This window comes from Sinohyriopsis cumingii, unplaced genomic scaffold, assembly GCF_028554795.1.
Source record: "Sinohyriopsis cumingii isolate HCF-2022 unplaced genomic scaffold, ASM2855479v2 utg000695l, whole genome shotgun sequence".
Lineage (NCBI taxonomy): Eukaryota > Metazoa > Mollusca > Bivalvia > Unionida > Unionidae > Sinohyriopsis > Sinohyriopsis cumingii.
Window position 1 is genome coordinate 2,778,185 of NW_028315924.1, and position 16,846 is coordinate 2,795,030.

At 40.5% G+C, this 16,846-nt stretch overlaps 1 protein-coding gene across 13 annotated transcripts in view; it reads left to right on the forward strand.

Moving 5' to 3' along the window:
* The first annotated feature begins 13,563 nt into the window (after positions 1-13,563).
* LOC149773297 (nephrin-like) overlaps positions 13,564-16,846 on the forward strand; it is a 70,639-nt gene continuing 67,356 nt past the window's right edge. For 4 of the 13 annotated variants that reach the window (XR_016417390.1, XR_016417392.1, XR_016417391.1 and 1 more), the window contains exons 1-2: positions 13,565-14,068; positions 15,219-15,569. Coding sequence is in view for 7 of the 13 variants with exons in the window: in XM_089946482.1 (XP_089802608.1) it covers positions 13,990-14,068; positions 15,219-15,569 (430 nt within the window). In the remaining 6 variants the exon portion in view is untranslated. Of the gene's footprint in view, positions 14,069-15,218; positions 15,570-15,702; positions 15,785-16,846 lie in introns of all 13 variants that reach the window. The other 9 variants (XR_016417393.1, XR_016417389.1, XM_089946483.1 and 6 more) reach the window with 4 other exon arrangements.

Genomic DNA, 16,846 nt, shown 5'->3' on the forward strand with positions numbered 1-16,846 from the left:
CTCAATAAAATGGTCCACAATTGTTTGTCTCCTTGTTGCAAACTCAAATTGGCGATGGCTGCCCCGATGACACAATACACCACGAAGATTTGGCAGAAAAAGACGATTTGCGTTTTAGGCACACGTTCTCCACACCACACCCACAAGGGTTGTTTTTGTAAATCTTGCACAGAAGAACTAGGTGAAGAAGGAGTGGTCGACGTAGCTGCGTCTGTGTGAAAAGGCATGATGGTCACTTCTTTTTATAGTCGATGACTTGCGAAGCGTCGATCCAAGAATCAAAACTGGGTGGATATCCTTTCCAACGTACTTTGACTTCTTTGACACGTCGTTTGCCCACTTTACGGGTTCTGCGTTCGAGAATGCTTTCGATGTCGTACACGTCGTCTTCTTTTTTGGTGACACGTTGTAACTCGGGCAAATAAAACGTTCCTTTGAGCACTTCTCCGTTCATGTCTTCCAATTTATAGACGGCAGGATGACGGCCATGCACTCGTCCAGTGACGCGAAACAATTCGGTCGTCCAGTTAGGTAAGTAACCTTTGTCGAAAGTGCGTTTGGTTTTGCCAATGCGCACCCAATCTCCTACGGCCAACATTCCACTTTTCTCGGGAACAGCCCTCGTCGGGGACGTACCAAACAGACGCTCAAACACCAGCACTTCGTTGTCGGGAGTCACGTCTTGCGGGGCACGTCCGATGCTTCGATGGTAAGATTGGTTGTACGCTTGCACCAGGTGTGGTAAGATGTCGATGTACTTCAGAGTGTGGTAATGCGTAAAATATTTCCACATGCGTTCTTTCAAAGTGCGTTGAAAACGTTCCACGATGCTGGCTTTGGTTTCGGGATACTCGGTGGTAAAAAAATGAATGTCACGTTTCTTTAATTCTTTTTGGAAAGCTTGGTTCAGAAATTCGGTGCCTTTGTCCGTTTGCCATCGAAGAGGGTGACGACCGCTTTGTTTCAACACCCGTTGCAGGGCTCGCACTAACTCGCTGCTCGATTTGGAAGTCAAGGGCACGACCCAGGCAAATTTGGAAAAGACGTCGATGACACAAAACAAATATTTGTAGCCACGATTGTAGCTGGCCAAATGAGAGACATCGGCTAAATCGGCTTGCCATTGATGATCGATGCCTTCCACTCGGGTGCGACTTCTGGCAAACTTGCGTCGAATGGGTTTGTGTAAAGTGTAGGTAGCTTGTTCTTGTAACCATCGTTGCACTTGAGGTAAACGGAGACTTTTCAGTCGAGTTTTGGCAGCACGATACAATTTTTGAACTCCTGCGTAACCTGCAGGATGGGAGGGATCGTAGTAAATGCTGGCTAAGACTTTTTGCATTTTTATTTTTTGTGTTAATAAGACACCCACTCTTGGAGGATGCTACTCTTTTTCTCTTGGGGTACTTTCTTGGATTGCAATGCTTTGCGTGTGCGGCCGGCAATAGGTGTCGAAGAGAAGGATGTCTGAGCGGGGGATATCGGTTCTTGTTTCACTTCTGTCTTCACTTCTGTCTTCACTTTCTTTTTCTCTTGTGAGGAAGAAGGGGTGGCCATCATCTTTTTAATCCATCCAATTCTGGAGGTAGGTGGTGTTGTTAACTTGCGTACTTTTTCTGGTGGAGTTTGAAACCCTTCCTCTTCTTCTTCTCCTTTTTCTGTCTTGGTCACTGGTACTGGTGGTACTGGTACTGGTACTGGTGATGGTGCTGGACTTTTCATCAAGGTCTTAAAATCTTTCAGAGTGGGTAGAGCTGTTTCGTCTAAAGCTTTCTGGTGAAAGAGTTGCAGTCGTTGCAAGAGTTGACCGTACTTTTGCGATTTTTCTGTTTCGGACAAATCTTGGCGATCCATCAAGGACTGCAATTCGTGTTGTAACTGGGACATCTCGCTCAAATTGGGATTGGGAGGTAAATGCGGGGTGCGTTGTTCTTGCCACCGATGGTATTCCATCCATCGTTTGTAAGGCACTAAAGCTAGTTTTCGTCCTTCCATGGGGTTGTCAGGGGTCGATTCTGAGATCTTGGGACTTCCGAGGCCTTTTTATCTTGCTCCCACCAGTTCTCCCAACATGGTTCCCAAGACTCCTTTCAGTATGGGACCTAACAAGAGAGGCAAAATGCCTCCACGTTGGACCAACATTTTCTTTTTTTGACGAATGGGAATTTTCTTTCGAACCATTTGGCGAAGAACGTGACGATGCTTGCTTAAGCATTGTTTCTGGTGTTTGGACAAAGGGATCGTGCCTTTCAAAACGTTCAAACAACATTCGCACACGGTATCGATGATCTCTTTGGAGGCTGTTTGAATGAGTTTTTTTCGTAGGGGTGGAGAAGCTTTGGACAGGACAGATAACATGTCCCATGTTTGGCTAAACGTGGTGGCAGTCCTTTCCTTTTCTTTCCTTGGGGTTTTCTGGAGGGTGACATCTTTGAGTCTTCAGGAGCACCAAAAAAACACTGATACCCGACTTGGTCACAGGTCTTTTTTATACTGGAACGCGTCGCCACTGATTGTCTTTACGTCGTATCAGTTTGAGGACAGGCATGACACGTCGTGCAGGGGTACGCAACGGACTAAATCGAGCCAGTTCTTGCTTGGACAAATCCAGCAAACTTTGTAACATGCCCGATCTTTCTTGAACTTTGATTTTGGGAGAAGGTACTTTGTGAGCAGCAGCCACTGCCACTAAATTGGAAGGTCCTGCCACTGGGGAAGTTCTTTTGGGGGTCATCAACGGAGAAGTTCTTGGTGTGATCAACGTCTCCAAGTACTCTTCAGTTCTGGGTGTCATTAACGGAGAAGTGGACAAACGTGAGGCTGCCGGAGACGCAGTCACCGCCGTGGCAGGTCGTGGTTTGCGAGTGTAAGGTTGCGTCCTGGCCGAAGTGCCTCTCTTGCGACTAGTTTTCTGTGGACTTTTCTTTTTCTGGGGACTTTTTCTCTGTTTCTTTTTCTGGGGGCTTCTTTTCTTTTTCCGGGGTGCTGGTGTCTGGTCAGAGGAGGGTCCTGCCACTGGAGAAGTTCTCCTTGGGGACCTGGTATTTTCTTCTTGGGGCTTCGTTGGACTTTTGTCTTGGGGATAACTATGGGGGCATTAGGATCCCATCTTAAGAGTGAGCGAATGATGACCCCTCCTAGAGTACCGCTCCCTCCAGGTTTCAAAATGATTTGTTTTTTGGTTTGAGTGTCGATGCGGGGATCGGCCAGTTGGACCAAAGCGACTTTGTTTCGATCGAAAAAGCGTTTGGTTTGATGAGGAATCTGAATGATTCCTTGGAGTAATTGACGTTCCGTCACCGTGAACCATCGTAAGACTTCTTTGAGACTAGCTTCTAAGACACGAGCTCGTGTTTGTGGATCTTTTTCTCGACTGATGCCATACAAGTCACGAATCAATTTGACGGGAAGATGCGACTGAAGGGACGTCATGTTCGCACTGAGAGTGAGACAGACGAAAAAGGGTCTGAGGTTTTTATAGATTTTTTTTATGGGGAGTGAAATGAAGTCGAGGACGGAGACGTGTGCAGGACAGGCCCTCCGTCTTGGCACCAGTGGTGAAACAAGTGGGTACGAAATCGCAAATCCTCGGGAGTCGTAGGTTTCAAATCGACGAGTAAATAGGCGTGTGGAGTTTGAGTGGCATTGTCGTACGCCTGAGTCAACCAAGGCGTTCCTAACTGTTTGGCTAAGACTTGCACTTGCGATTTATCTCGAGGGCTTTTAAACAAGACCACGTAATGCGCATTGAGACTGATGGTGCGATGGGCTTTACTTTGTTGAAACAAATTTTGGGTGATGTAAACGACACTGGCATTACGGTGATGCCCTTTGCGCGTGAACCACAGTTTAATTTCTTCTTCGTCTTCTCCTAACATGTCGTCGAAAATGACCAAATGGGTTAGACGGGAGTCAGAGACGATGCCATCGTCTTCTTTAGGAATGCCTTCCACAAACACGATGGAATCGCCTTGACTTTCTCGCAAGAGGCTGTACGCCGATTGTCACTCTTTGTAGCACCACACGATTCGTTGAGGGGGTCGATCGATCAAATGATGTTTATGTTCGATCAAACGTTTGACGAATTCGGTTTTGCCTGAACCGCTAGGTCCAGCAATGAGCATGTTAAAGGGATGGCGAAGATACAAAGCCTCCCAACTGGCACGATCTAAGTGTTCGTCGATGACTTTGACAGTAGAGGAAGAGGGAGCAGAGACAGCAGAGGTAGCCATGGTGTGAGAAATGTCACTTGTGACACGAAAAACAAACAAGACAAGAGTTTATATACTTTTTCAGAACACGTTTATTGAATGTTTTTTTCAAACATGAATACGAAAGACAAAAATACATAAAAGCCAAAGGCTTAAGTACAAGAATAAAAGGCACATGATAACCATGAACGTGGAATAAACACAAGTGTCTGTACAACATATTTTGGGTAAAGATCTAACCAGTTCTATAGTAGGGGTAAGGTCACACAAGTGTCCTCCCGAAAGGGTCTTTCAGGCCTGTCCACGACAGTCCTGTCCTGGGTGACGGGTTCTTCTGGCACCGTCACTAACACAGGTTGAAAAGTAACTTTTTTCCTTGAATAACTCTCGTGCATACTGGGCCACCTCTTGTGTCCAAGCCTCAAAACCCTGGTCTCGGTGATGTCCAACATTTGACTCCTAACCAATCTGGTTTCTTCTTCGTCAACGACATGGTAAGTTACTTCAATGAACAATGAACTATCGATCTTGCCTAGGGTTCCTTTTTATATACAGACCAATACCGACGTGACCGTACGGTAAGGTGAAGTGATTGGGAAGTCGCACTCGCTTCTGGTATACAATTTGATAGACTTTTTCCAAGGGTCGACTGACGATGTGGTGAGTGGGTAAACGTACAATCTTGTTCGGTTGATAGGTGGTCACTTTAAAGTTTCCATCCTCTCCCGATTGCAAGGCTTCTTTCAATACCCCAAAGTTGACCACTCGACTGGTACGATGATTCAGAGTCAGTCCTTTCACTTTGCACGTCATGTGCACTTCTCCTTGTTTGTCCCGGTATTCGTAGCCGTAATTTTTGGGACCACCACTGACGAAACTTAGAATCTGGTCGTCGGGATGCTCGTCTGTCCAGGCTCCTAAACGGTCTCCTGCGATGTCAGGGTGCTGTTCAATCGGGTGATGGATGTAAATGCAACTGTCCGTGTCAAAGTACAGGACGCGTTCTTCTAACAGTTCTAAAGCTTCGTACAATTTTAAGCGAGCATGAGCTGTCACGTAAGCCGCAATGATGACATTTCCAAAAGGGTCGTCTTGTACAAAGTCCAGATCTTCTTCGTAATTGACCAAGATCAAATCCTCTCGAACGACGTCCACGTGTTTCATGTATTTGGTTTTGTCGTGAATCATCTGGAAGTAGCGGGAAGGTTCTGTCAAATATTCCGTCTTGGGTAAACACGGTCGTTGTGCCATTTTACCCCACAAGCAATTTAACATCACTTTGGCAAACGATCGCCTGCCTTCGTTTTTTTTCGATGTGGTCTAAAGAGATGCCTTCTTGTGCGTAGTATTTCTCTTTGAATTGTATTTGGTCTTCGGGAGTGTGACACCAGGAAGGATAGCCGCTGTTTCTTGTTTCAGTTTCAAAAAGGCATCCACGTAGTCGGCGAAAATGCCTTTCTGAGTAGGGTCACCCTTGTGGTACTGTTGTGTCTTGGGAAAGTGGCAAATTTCGTACACTTCTAACAGTTGGTATCCCATGTCCAGAGCTTTGAACAATTCCACGCTGACCCAAGTTCTCGTCAAGGCACGTTCTTCCTGGCTGTGATGGCAAGGTTGGTCCTGGTTGCACGTTTCGGCACAAGTACGGCACAAGGGAAACATCAGTTTGCCTTGACAATGGTGAGGTAAGACGGGATGGTATAGGTTCGTGGGAGGCAAAACTTTACACTTGATCAAGCCTTCGTATTGTCGAATGTTTTTCAGGTCGATGAGTTCCGTGAACAATTGCGGGTGCCCTACAGGAAAGCGACAATATTTGCACACGTAGGGATACAGCGAACACACGTCCAAGTATTTGATTTCTTCTCCTTTCTCTTCGTCGGCTTGGTACAGCAAACAGGTGGCATTGGTCCTTCCTCCTTACAAACTATCCCTCCGGTTCAGCGGGTCCATGAACTGGTAACTTTCCACGAGGCGTTTAAACTCGGGATCGGTTTTCAAACGGTGATCGTACTCGTGTTCCCACATTTCCACCACTTGGTATCCTTCCTGTTCTAACTTTAGGCGTCGCTGACAAGTGTCCTGGTACAAGTCTTCCATGGTTCGTTGCAAAAACTGATTTTTAGTGTCACGGTCAGGGTAACAGATGGGACATCCGTGAAATAAGCAACCGTTAAACTCGTACACGATCTTGGGGTTTTCTAAGTCCCAGCCATCTACCGAATACGTTCCGATGGTCTTTTCGCCTCCTCCGTTGCGGGCATGCTGAATCCATTTGTCTTCCTTGTCGCACAAGTAATGTAACCAACGTAGGGCTTTGACCGAGTATTGACGCTTGACATAGTGGGTCGTTTGAGGACTGATGACAGCCACGGTGTTTTCAGGCATGAATCGTTGGCGGTACACTAAGGAACACGCTTTGGCAATGGTGCAAGCTTCTTTCAAAGGATCCACCCCTCCGTGTTCCATGAACAGTTCTCGAAATTTTCCACAGCAACGTCGTAAAATGTCCACGTCGGAACGACAATATTTTAACATTTCTTCCTGAAAGTCGAAGGGGTCAGAGGCATGAGCCTGGTACCAAGCGTAGAAAGCTTCTCGTTGTTCGGTACGCATGTTGTCGGGGTCGTAATAGTGAGCCTCAGGTAAATGGGGTAGAACGGCATGTTGATTGGCTTCCGTATTGAAAAAGTGTGGAAAGTACCCTTTAGCCATTTCTGTCATTCCAAACGTTTTAGGCATTCGACTCAAAGGCATGGCCAAGTAACTCATCGAATCTTTAAACTGTACTTGTCCCACTTGCATGAAAATGATTTTGACTCCGTTCAAAGTGACTTTAGGACGTTCGGTGCCTTGTTCCGTATAGTATCTGAGAAGAAACTGTCCATCGTATCCGGAGAAATTGTGAGCCATCACCGTGGCATGACGATGACAATCTCCGTAACGTTCGATGTCCTCTTGGCTCCACGTCTTGTCGATGGGGTCTAAGACCCATTGGGCAAAATCGGCTAACGTGTTTGGTCCTCGAAAGATTTTTTCACGTCCTCCAGGAATCTTGCTGCAGTGAGGACAATGACTGAAGATAGGTTCTTGAATGCACTTCTCGCACGCTCGATGAGCCACGCAGAAATTAGGAATGTGAATGCCGGTCTCTTGCATGCATTCGAAATCGAAAAAGATGAAATTGCCTTTCTTCTTGTGACCGTCCTCTTCCTCTGGTGGGGGTTGGTATTTTTGCACGTAACATTCGTGTTCCAAGTCCACGATGTGGTGACAAATGTGACATTTTTTCTTTCCTCGACATACGTGTGCCTTGGTACTATTGGTACGTATGCCTTGTCCACACGTAGGGCACAATCTCAGGAGTTGACAAGCACATTTCTTCTGTGAACCTTGTGTTTTCAAATGTTGCTGGTAACAGGTAGGGCTGACAAACGTGCGCAGACAAGTTGAACAAGGCACTGGTTCTTCGCTCAGACAGGGTGGAGAGGCCAAACATCCTGGGCATTTCCATCCACAAGACTTGTGTTGCTCTCGATTGTTATAACCATAATCACATTTCTCACAATAATAACTGTATCCCAGGAATCCAGTGATACTGGTAATGGTATCGAAATGTTCATCGTGATAATAGACATCAATGTATTTTCCGTCCTTAAAATCTTGGCCTCGAAACAACAGAGTTCCACGCATTTCTTGAGGGTGCACTTTCAAGGTGTAGCGTGGAGCTAGGGCATCTTGGAATTTTTGCATCTCAGGAATGCCACAGGGTGTGTCTTTGGACAGTCCGGCTTGTTGTAACAGGAGTTCTGCTTCATTTCGTTGTTTGGCTCTATCGGATCGTTGAATAGTTTTCCAGGTTCTTTTCCATTCTACCGTGTCGTTCTTGTTGGCATAGGTTCGTCCCACCACGATGGCACGGGCTAAACACATCTGGTCTTGAGGGTTGTGAATTCGGACGAGACTTGTTTTGGTGTTGCGAAGGTTGTCCACCAATAACATCTTTTTGCGTCCTGTCCCTTGAGGAAGAGAGACGTGGGCCATTTTCAGTGTGGCTTTACCATCGGTGATGTCAAACTGGTCATTAGATTGTTGTACGTGTTGAATCTTGTCCATGATTTTGAAAGGGGTTAGTTCTGCGGGTCTGCTAAACTCGATCCAAACAGGGGATTTCAAACCGTCGTGATCTATGGATAGTGTCAAGCGATCGTCTTCTTTGGGTTGACATTGTCGCTTGAGTGCGGTGAGCAAAGAATCCCACATCTCGGTGATAAACCCTTCTGCTTTCTCCAAGGGTACGTCGGCCTTGAAATCTTTAAACTTCACCGTGTAGGTGTAAGCCGTGGTTCTAAATTTTCTAGAGGAGCGCTTTTCCGTCTCTCGAATGGAATAGTACTTTTCAGGGTTGACTAAGGGTGGTGAACTTGGTTTAGAGGGTTCGGATTCTGGTTCACTCATGTCCTCTTCAAAATCACTGGCATGAATTTGTGCCAAGATTTCAGCCCTGGCACGAGGCGATAGATCACGTTTCTGCCTCTTACTTTCTTCTTCTTCTTTCTTCTCGAATGAATAGGATCGTTTCATCTTGAGTGCAAAACGTCAAATGAGTCAAGTTCAAACACCATAGACTAATTTATAGTCATGTCAAACCAGCGTATATAAAAAGGGTGTGTCTTGTCCTTTCACTATTCATTTCACCCTCAAACCGAGGAGAACGATGGAAGAGACTAGCCAAATCGAACGTTTCGTCAGAGCTTTGCGAGGGGTCATTAGAAAATTCTCTTCAGACCAGCCGACAGACTACTCTCCTTCCTTTCGAGATAAGAGTCAGGATACTTGCTATATCTGTCAGAAGAAAGGGCATTGGTCTTCAGAGTGTCCAGACCGTCAAAAAAGAAAAAAAAACAGGGGCTAAAAAAGACAAAAGTCAAGATACCTGTTATTATTGTAAAGAAAAAGGACATTGGTCTCCAGATTGCCCAAAAAAGAAACAAGAGGAGTCAGAAGAAAAGAAGGATTCTTCAGAAGAAGAGAGGGATTCTTCGGAAGAAGAGAGGGATTCTTCGAAAGAAGAGAGGGATTCTTCAGAGGAAGAAAGAAGACAATTCTATTTAAAAGAAGCAAAGAAACAGGAGAAGAAAACAAGAAGGGAAGAAAATGAGGAAAAAACGGTGAAGAAATTCAAAAAACAGAGAGACTAAACAAGGAGAAAGAAGAAGTCAATGAACTTTTAATTAAAGTGTTGTGTTGTGAATTGGATTGTAAAAAATGGATAAAAGAATACATGAATGATATAAGGTAAGTGTCTTTGAGTTTTGATTTTAAAATAAGAAGCTACACTCACGCACTCATACACAGACACGTACTATAAGGGTAAAATGGGTGGGGTTTATTTTTGAGTTATTGGCAAATTGAAATTGTATTTCTTTTCGAGAAATGTGGGTGGCCCTGAAAAGGGCCTTTCTATTTAACTGCCTTAAGCCTTTGCCACGGCCAAGGCCTACTTCTGATGATTGGGTTGAAATCACTAAGGGTGGTACGATAGGCTTAGTCACAGGGTTGGCGTGTTTAGCTCGGGAAGGTCGTATTCTCTTCGGTCGTGATAAAGAAGTCTGATACATTTGTTTCAGACTTCTTAACTCCGCTCAAATGTCCAACAGTACCGTAGCCGTTTGATTTTCACCCTCTTGTTTCTTTGCTGCAACTTCTTCTTGCTGTTGTTGCTGTTGTTTTTTTCTTACCTCTTCTTGTTGCTGTTGCTGTTGCTGTAGGAGAAAAGCTTGTTCCGCTTCCTTTTGTCGTTGCATAAATTTCTCCAATTCTTCTTTCTGTCTCTGTCTAAAATTCTCCACTTGCGGTAATGAAGAAGGTAACGAAGGTTCCGGAACAAATTCTTGCGAGGTAAGAAAATCCACAAAATCCCAATTCACCTCTTCTGAAAGTAAGTCCGGGTTCCCTTGGGCAGTCTCCCCTGCTGGTGCACCCCAATGGATCGTTTTCTGAGTTTCCGTCATGTTGAATCACTGTCGCATAGATTGACTGCACACAAACGCTAACGAATCTATATAGACCACGTGACGTCACAGACTGCTCTCTTCGGATTGGATGCGAGCTGACTGAATTTTGTAACGCGTGTTCGGATTGGTGAATGAATTCAATCCGTTTCAATCCTTCCTGTACCTATAAATAAGCGCAGTTCACTGCATTGATTCACATATTCTCGTCGCTTCAAGATGTGGACCACAGTTGAGTCATCCACCCTTGTGTCTTCCATGATGTTTAGGACGGACATGCTCATGTATGTCAGGTCCAAGTGGACTGTTGTTGATAGGACAGATACTAGTCAATGGATGAGGAGAGTTTACATAGAAAGACAAGGATGTCTCAAGAGGGTACTTGTGTATGGACCGGCAGTTAGAAGGAGTTTAAGAAGAAGAAGAAGAAGATGTGACAGATGCCATCTATGTTAATATTAATATTAACATAAACCCAAAGGCCCTTTTCAGGGCCAGCCATATTTCTCGAAAAGAGATAGCCTTTCCATTGCCTACCCCTTTTTTTAAATTTAAATTTAAATTTAAATTTAAAAAAAAAATCCCATATTCAATTCCCCTTGTCCCTAGACAAACCCAAACTCTATTCCCATGTTAATTTCCCCTTGTCGCTAGACAGACCCACACTATAGTTCCATGTTAAATTCCCCTTGTCGCTAGAGTGACCCACGATTTATTCCCATGTTAATTTCCCTTGTCGCCAGATTGTCCCACGATTTTTCTCCATGTTAATTTTCCCTTGTCGCCAGATTGTCCCAGGGGTGTTTGTAATCCTAATTCCCATTGTCGCTAGGGTATCCCAATTTACTACTTAGATTGTACACCTGTGAAACAGCATCCTTACACGATTAATTCACTTAAGCAGCAATTTGTGAAAAAGGACACTATTTGTTGGAGAATTGTTTTATTGTAAGCAGTTAAAGTAAATGGAGTTCGCATCTAGTTTTGTGCCAAAACCAAATATTGCTTTCCGTATGTGTACTGATTATATAAAATTGAACAGTGTCACCAAAGCAAAACAATATTTCCCTAGAATACAAAGTGAAAATTACAAAAGAACTTCAGTAATGCGAATTAAATCCCAAATAGCCCTAAACGTACTATCATCAGTCCTAATGAATAAAGTTCTAATTAAATTCCAGTGGTGTTCGAAATAAGATCCAGCGCTCAATATGTTGACATACATGTAGTAGCTTGTGACGTCGAGATGTGCTAACAGTCTTTTCATGAATAACAATAAAATAGTCCAAGATGTCATTGTCTGAATTCACTATAATTCCAAGTCCAAAGAGCATTTTTTAAAAAAATTTCCAGTGAATAATATTTTCAATAAATAAATGAATCCAAATCAAAACTGAACACAAAAATACCAATGATTCTGCTTCAAGATATTACAGACAGAATGAAACATTTCTCAAATAAACAAGATTATAAACCCCTCTAACTGACCTACGTGAAAATTAGCGTTTTCGAAATATGTCTGCTTAGTGGAATTTTCCATTCTAGAACATTTTGGGTTGTTTACATTGAAACATAATATCCGTGACTCAGAATAATATTGTCCCTAATATTTAACCCATACTCCTAGAGAAATATTAACTCTGCATTATTTGTTTCCATATTACAAACATCCGTGTTAAACACACATAAAAAGGCTAAAGCAAAAGAAAATTTTGTATTTGCATGAAATATTTTCGCTCAACATTCCAGCGTTTAATGAACATGATAATATATGGTATACGTTTCGTACATCGATGACCTCATTATATACAACTACAATTCGAAAGATCACCTTGAAACTATTCGCTACTTCTTTGATTGACTGAATGATGCAGATTTGACAATTACGTAAAGTAAAAGTCAAGTATGCCATGCACGTGTTACAATTTTAGACATATTGTCGAATTAGGTCAAGTTAAATCTGTAAACGTTAAGGGTTAAGGCTATTCCTAAATTCCCATTGTCTGGAAGTATGTAGTAACTGTCTGGAAATTATTTGAAAGTTTTCTTCAGAATTCCATAATTCCTGAAACCCTGACAAATTTGTTGAGTAATAAAACCAAGTTTTATTGGTCTGACCAATTTCAGAATACAACATTGTTATTATGCACACGAAGGGAAAAGATAATTTTAGTGTAGTATATACACTTTCACGCGTATAGAAAAATACTAATGTTAGGGTTTTACGGTCATAAATAAGTTACAGAAAGAAGCAGAACCAATTTTTTTTTAATTAAAAAAACGTAACAAATAGTTTAATTATTTAAGTTATAAAATGAAAATTTAAGAGGAACTTACAGCATTATGAACCAAATCCAAAATAATTACAGCAGTTCTGTCACTTGTCAAAAAACAAATAAATAGAGTGCTCCGAATGAATTAGATGTTCTGAATGTGCTGATGTACCAATATCCTTGAATAAGCTGAAGTTCTATCAAAAGTTCAAAGAAAGTAATAAGAGCATTGAACGAGTTGAAGTAACAACAATCTTGATAACTCTAAATTATTACTTAGTCGTATGAGCACTTTTTAAGCACCATCTCTCAAATAAAATCCAAACACAACACTAAATACATCTGCAGATCATGTAGTTCCTTGTTCCAACGTCTTCCCACTAGTCTTTTTTTCTTGGGGGGGGGGGGGATTTTTATCGGACAAAGACAGATTGCAGAAAATAATGAGAATAATTCTGCATTAAATACATAATAAAAACTTACTTATGATTTCGAGGAAAGCATGCCCGTCAGATTTTAAATATGGTATTCTTGTTAGTCCCTGTACAACTGATAGTTTTTACACTCGGAGAACATTATTTAAATACACTGCTAACTTCGAATGGTAAGGGCATGAATTTTCATGTGATCGGTCTTATGCGTGAAGTTCACTGTCATTGTCACAGATGTTCATGGTTCGAATTACCTCTCAATCATTTCTATTCTTAGATATTTACACTTATACCAGACATACATAAAACCGTTAGTCAGGCTGGTCGTTTATTTGAAGCCAACGTTACGCAGGTTATCTGATTCTGTAATCCCACTGTCAAACCTCACAATGGTATCCACCAAATGAATCAGTCCATTTTCAAACTAAATCAAACTAATCTAACCCAACTTGCAGATTTATGTTCTGGATGAATTTATAAACGCAAGGCTTATGGTTATTGAGGCTGCCCTCTACCTGAAATACTGTGGAGTTGGAGTAAAAATACGAATTAATTCATTGAAACCTCACTTTTTTGTTCTGCAAAATCGGAATACCCTTGTCCTTTTCCCATCAAATGCTAAGAAAAATGATTGTAACTAATGGATGTTTCAACTGTCCAGGAAGTAATATTCTGAATAAATCAACACGACCCAAAATACCTCGATGCCAAAAGACAAATCTTGCCTTCGTGTAATAAGATGATTTTTTTTTCTTCTTTATTTCTAGCATGCATTAGAAGAAGAAAGAAAGAAGAAGAAAAAAAAAAAACGATATAACGGTTGATTGGCCTGTCGGTTAGAGTACTGGGTCCTGTATTCGCTGAAGTAAAAGAAGTAAACATAAAGAAATTAAACAATAATTAAAGGAAAACAAAAAAGCTACACGTCAACTCAGTGTAAATTACCAGCTACTGATACGGTCTTATTTGACACATTCTTGATCGAAACACGGCCAAGTTATAAGTATGACGGGACGGGATGAGCTTGCAAATAAGCGCTAATTAAACTATAGTGGTAGCTATGCAGAAAAACTTGTCTCTGTTTTGTGCATTCTGGACCATCATTTTACACTGCTGTCATGAATCAACAACATTGCAAGGTAAATATACAGTTTTATTTTTCATTGAATGAAATATAATTGGTGGGATCAAATTTGACAAACAAGTAGACCTCCGTTTTTCCCCCCTGTCAATGTTATCAAAAGAAATAAAAAAAAAAAAAAAAAAAAAAAAAAAAAAGAAGAAAAATCGGAGATCTACATGTTGGCCTAGACCAAAGGGAGAAAATATTTAATGATGACACTGGGTATGTGGGCTTGTTTTTTTTATATTTTATTTTTGTAAAATTTCTATTTGTTTAATTTTGTATTTGTTTTTCACTAATGCCAGTTGGTCTCTTATTTTTATTGTTTTAGATACAGCATGAATTTACCTCAGTGAAAACCTTTTAGTATTGCTTGCTCCTGATATACGTAGCACACAAAATTGGATTACTTTTCTATTTCAAACAGTGTATGGTAAAATCATATCAGTGGTGTTTTCTGTCAAGGAGGAACTTTGTAGGTTAAAACTAAAGTACAATTAGTTTTTAAGTATATATATATTCACAAGAATAGATCTATAAAATCTACAGACATACACACACACACACGCACACACACACACACACACACACACTATATATATATATATATATATATATATATATATATATATATATATATATATATATATATATATATATATTCCCAAATAGCTTGATAAAAGTGTCTGCATCTTGTAAAATGATATCATACAAATGAAGTACTCAGCAAGCAGGAGTGAGAATCCTCTATTAGAAAAGATTGCCTTTAACAGGTGTAATTTTTTATTGTTCATTGGGCAAAATGCATGCTGTCCAGTACTACAGAAAAATGCAAGCATTAATACTGGTCATGGTAGGTTATACAAATAATAATAATAATAGTAATAATATGCACTTTATTTGATGAGGGTAACTAAGTTAATATTATATAGTGTTCTCAGTTAATATAACATATACTGTCACAACTTTGTAGAAGAGATTGTAATTTGTACTGACTAGTAGGATTATGACTTTTATGGTATGTCATGGGAGTGTTTTGTTTTTCAGTTTTGGAATTAGAAATACTTTACTTCATATAAAATTAATTTAATTGGGAATGACCCAAAAGATATTACATAAATGGCAATAAGTCATATCTATTGCATTTTATTTCTTTTATCCAACAGTAGCACTGACTGCAGGCAGCTCACCTTACTTTGACATTGGAGGATCCCTATTATTGACATGTGCTATAAATGAGGATGTAGGTATTAAGAATGTTTATTTAACAAAAAGTGGATTAGCCTACGTCTGGATCTTAATAAACAGTACATCAAGTTGTGGGTTTTATAAGCTGACAAGTGCTGATAGTCATGTCTATAACATCACTTGTGTGCAACGGATGACAGTTCATATATTAATAAATGGAACTGTTGCTACTGATCACAATGCAGAGTGGAGTTGTCAAATGTCAGCTGAATCAGGAACGTGTAACCAACCATGTATCAGCATTTCCAGTGTCAGAACTGCTCAGAGAGGTAAGTTGGTAACACTCCATTTACATGAGAAGTTATTTAATTGCATACCCTAATGTTTGTCATTTGCCTCGTGGTATGGCACTTTGCTAGAATTTAGTTCAGGGGTTCATTAATTTTCCAAATCTGACTTGAGGAACTTTTGGGATTGGAAATTTTCATGACCTTTCTGGGCAGTACCAGTTCATTTTCCAGCCACTTGTCCAGGACAACCTAAGGTACTGCATGGCTTTTATGATGAAAAATACAGAAATCCATTATGCTCTTCTATGGCAAATTTACTGTCATTATTCCAAAATATGACAAATTTACTGTCCTTTAATCCAAAATATGACAAATTTACTGTCATTAATCCAAAATATGACAAATTTACTGTCATTAATCCAAAATATGACAAATTTACTGTCATTAATCCAAAATATGACAAATTTGCTGTCATTAATCCAAAATATGACAATACTTGCTGTCATTAATCCAAAACATGACAAAGTTACTGTCATTAATCCAAAATATGACAAAGTTACTGTCATTAATCCAGAATATGACAAATTTACTGTCATTGTTCCAAAATATGACAAATTTGCTGTCATTAATCCAAAATATGACAAATTTACTGTCATTAATCCAAAATATGACAAATTTACTGTCATTAATCCAAATTATGACAAATTTACTGTCATTAATCCAAAATATGATGACCCTCCAGTTCTCCAGATGCAGACTGATCATAAAGAAAGATTAAAAAAGGCAAACAGATTTCATATTTTGTAAATGTCGTGGCCAGATCACATTTCGTACAATTCGTAGGTGTGTCTGTCATTATTATATATCACACTCATTACTATTCTCCAAACTTTATTTAATACCTACTTAGACTAGAATGCATGATTCAGTAATGGCTTCCTTTATATTCTGTTTGCAGCAGTGTTCAATTCAAATATTCACTGCAGGTTATGTCAGACAAATACAAATGATTTAAGTAATTTTATATAATGGGTATATATATATATATATATATATATATATATATATATATATATATTGTAAAATGTTGTTTTTATGCAGTACTGGCAATTCTTTTCTCAAATGAATAGAGTTGAACCATGCAACAAGGGTTCACTATCAGTTAATGGCAAGAGACATAATTAGTTAAAAATCCCATCTTATCCCAATCAAACAGCCCAGTTTTGTAGCACAAAACTGAAACAAGCATTGCGTTTGTAGTCCTGTTATATAAATTAGCAACTAAATGCTCCAAACCTTTCTTTCCACTCCAGTTT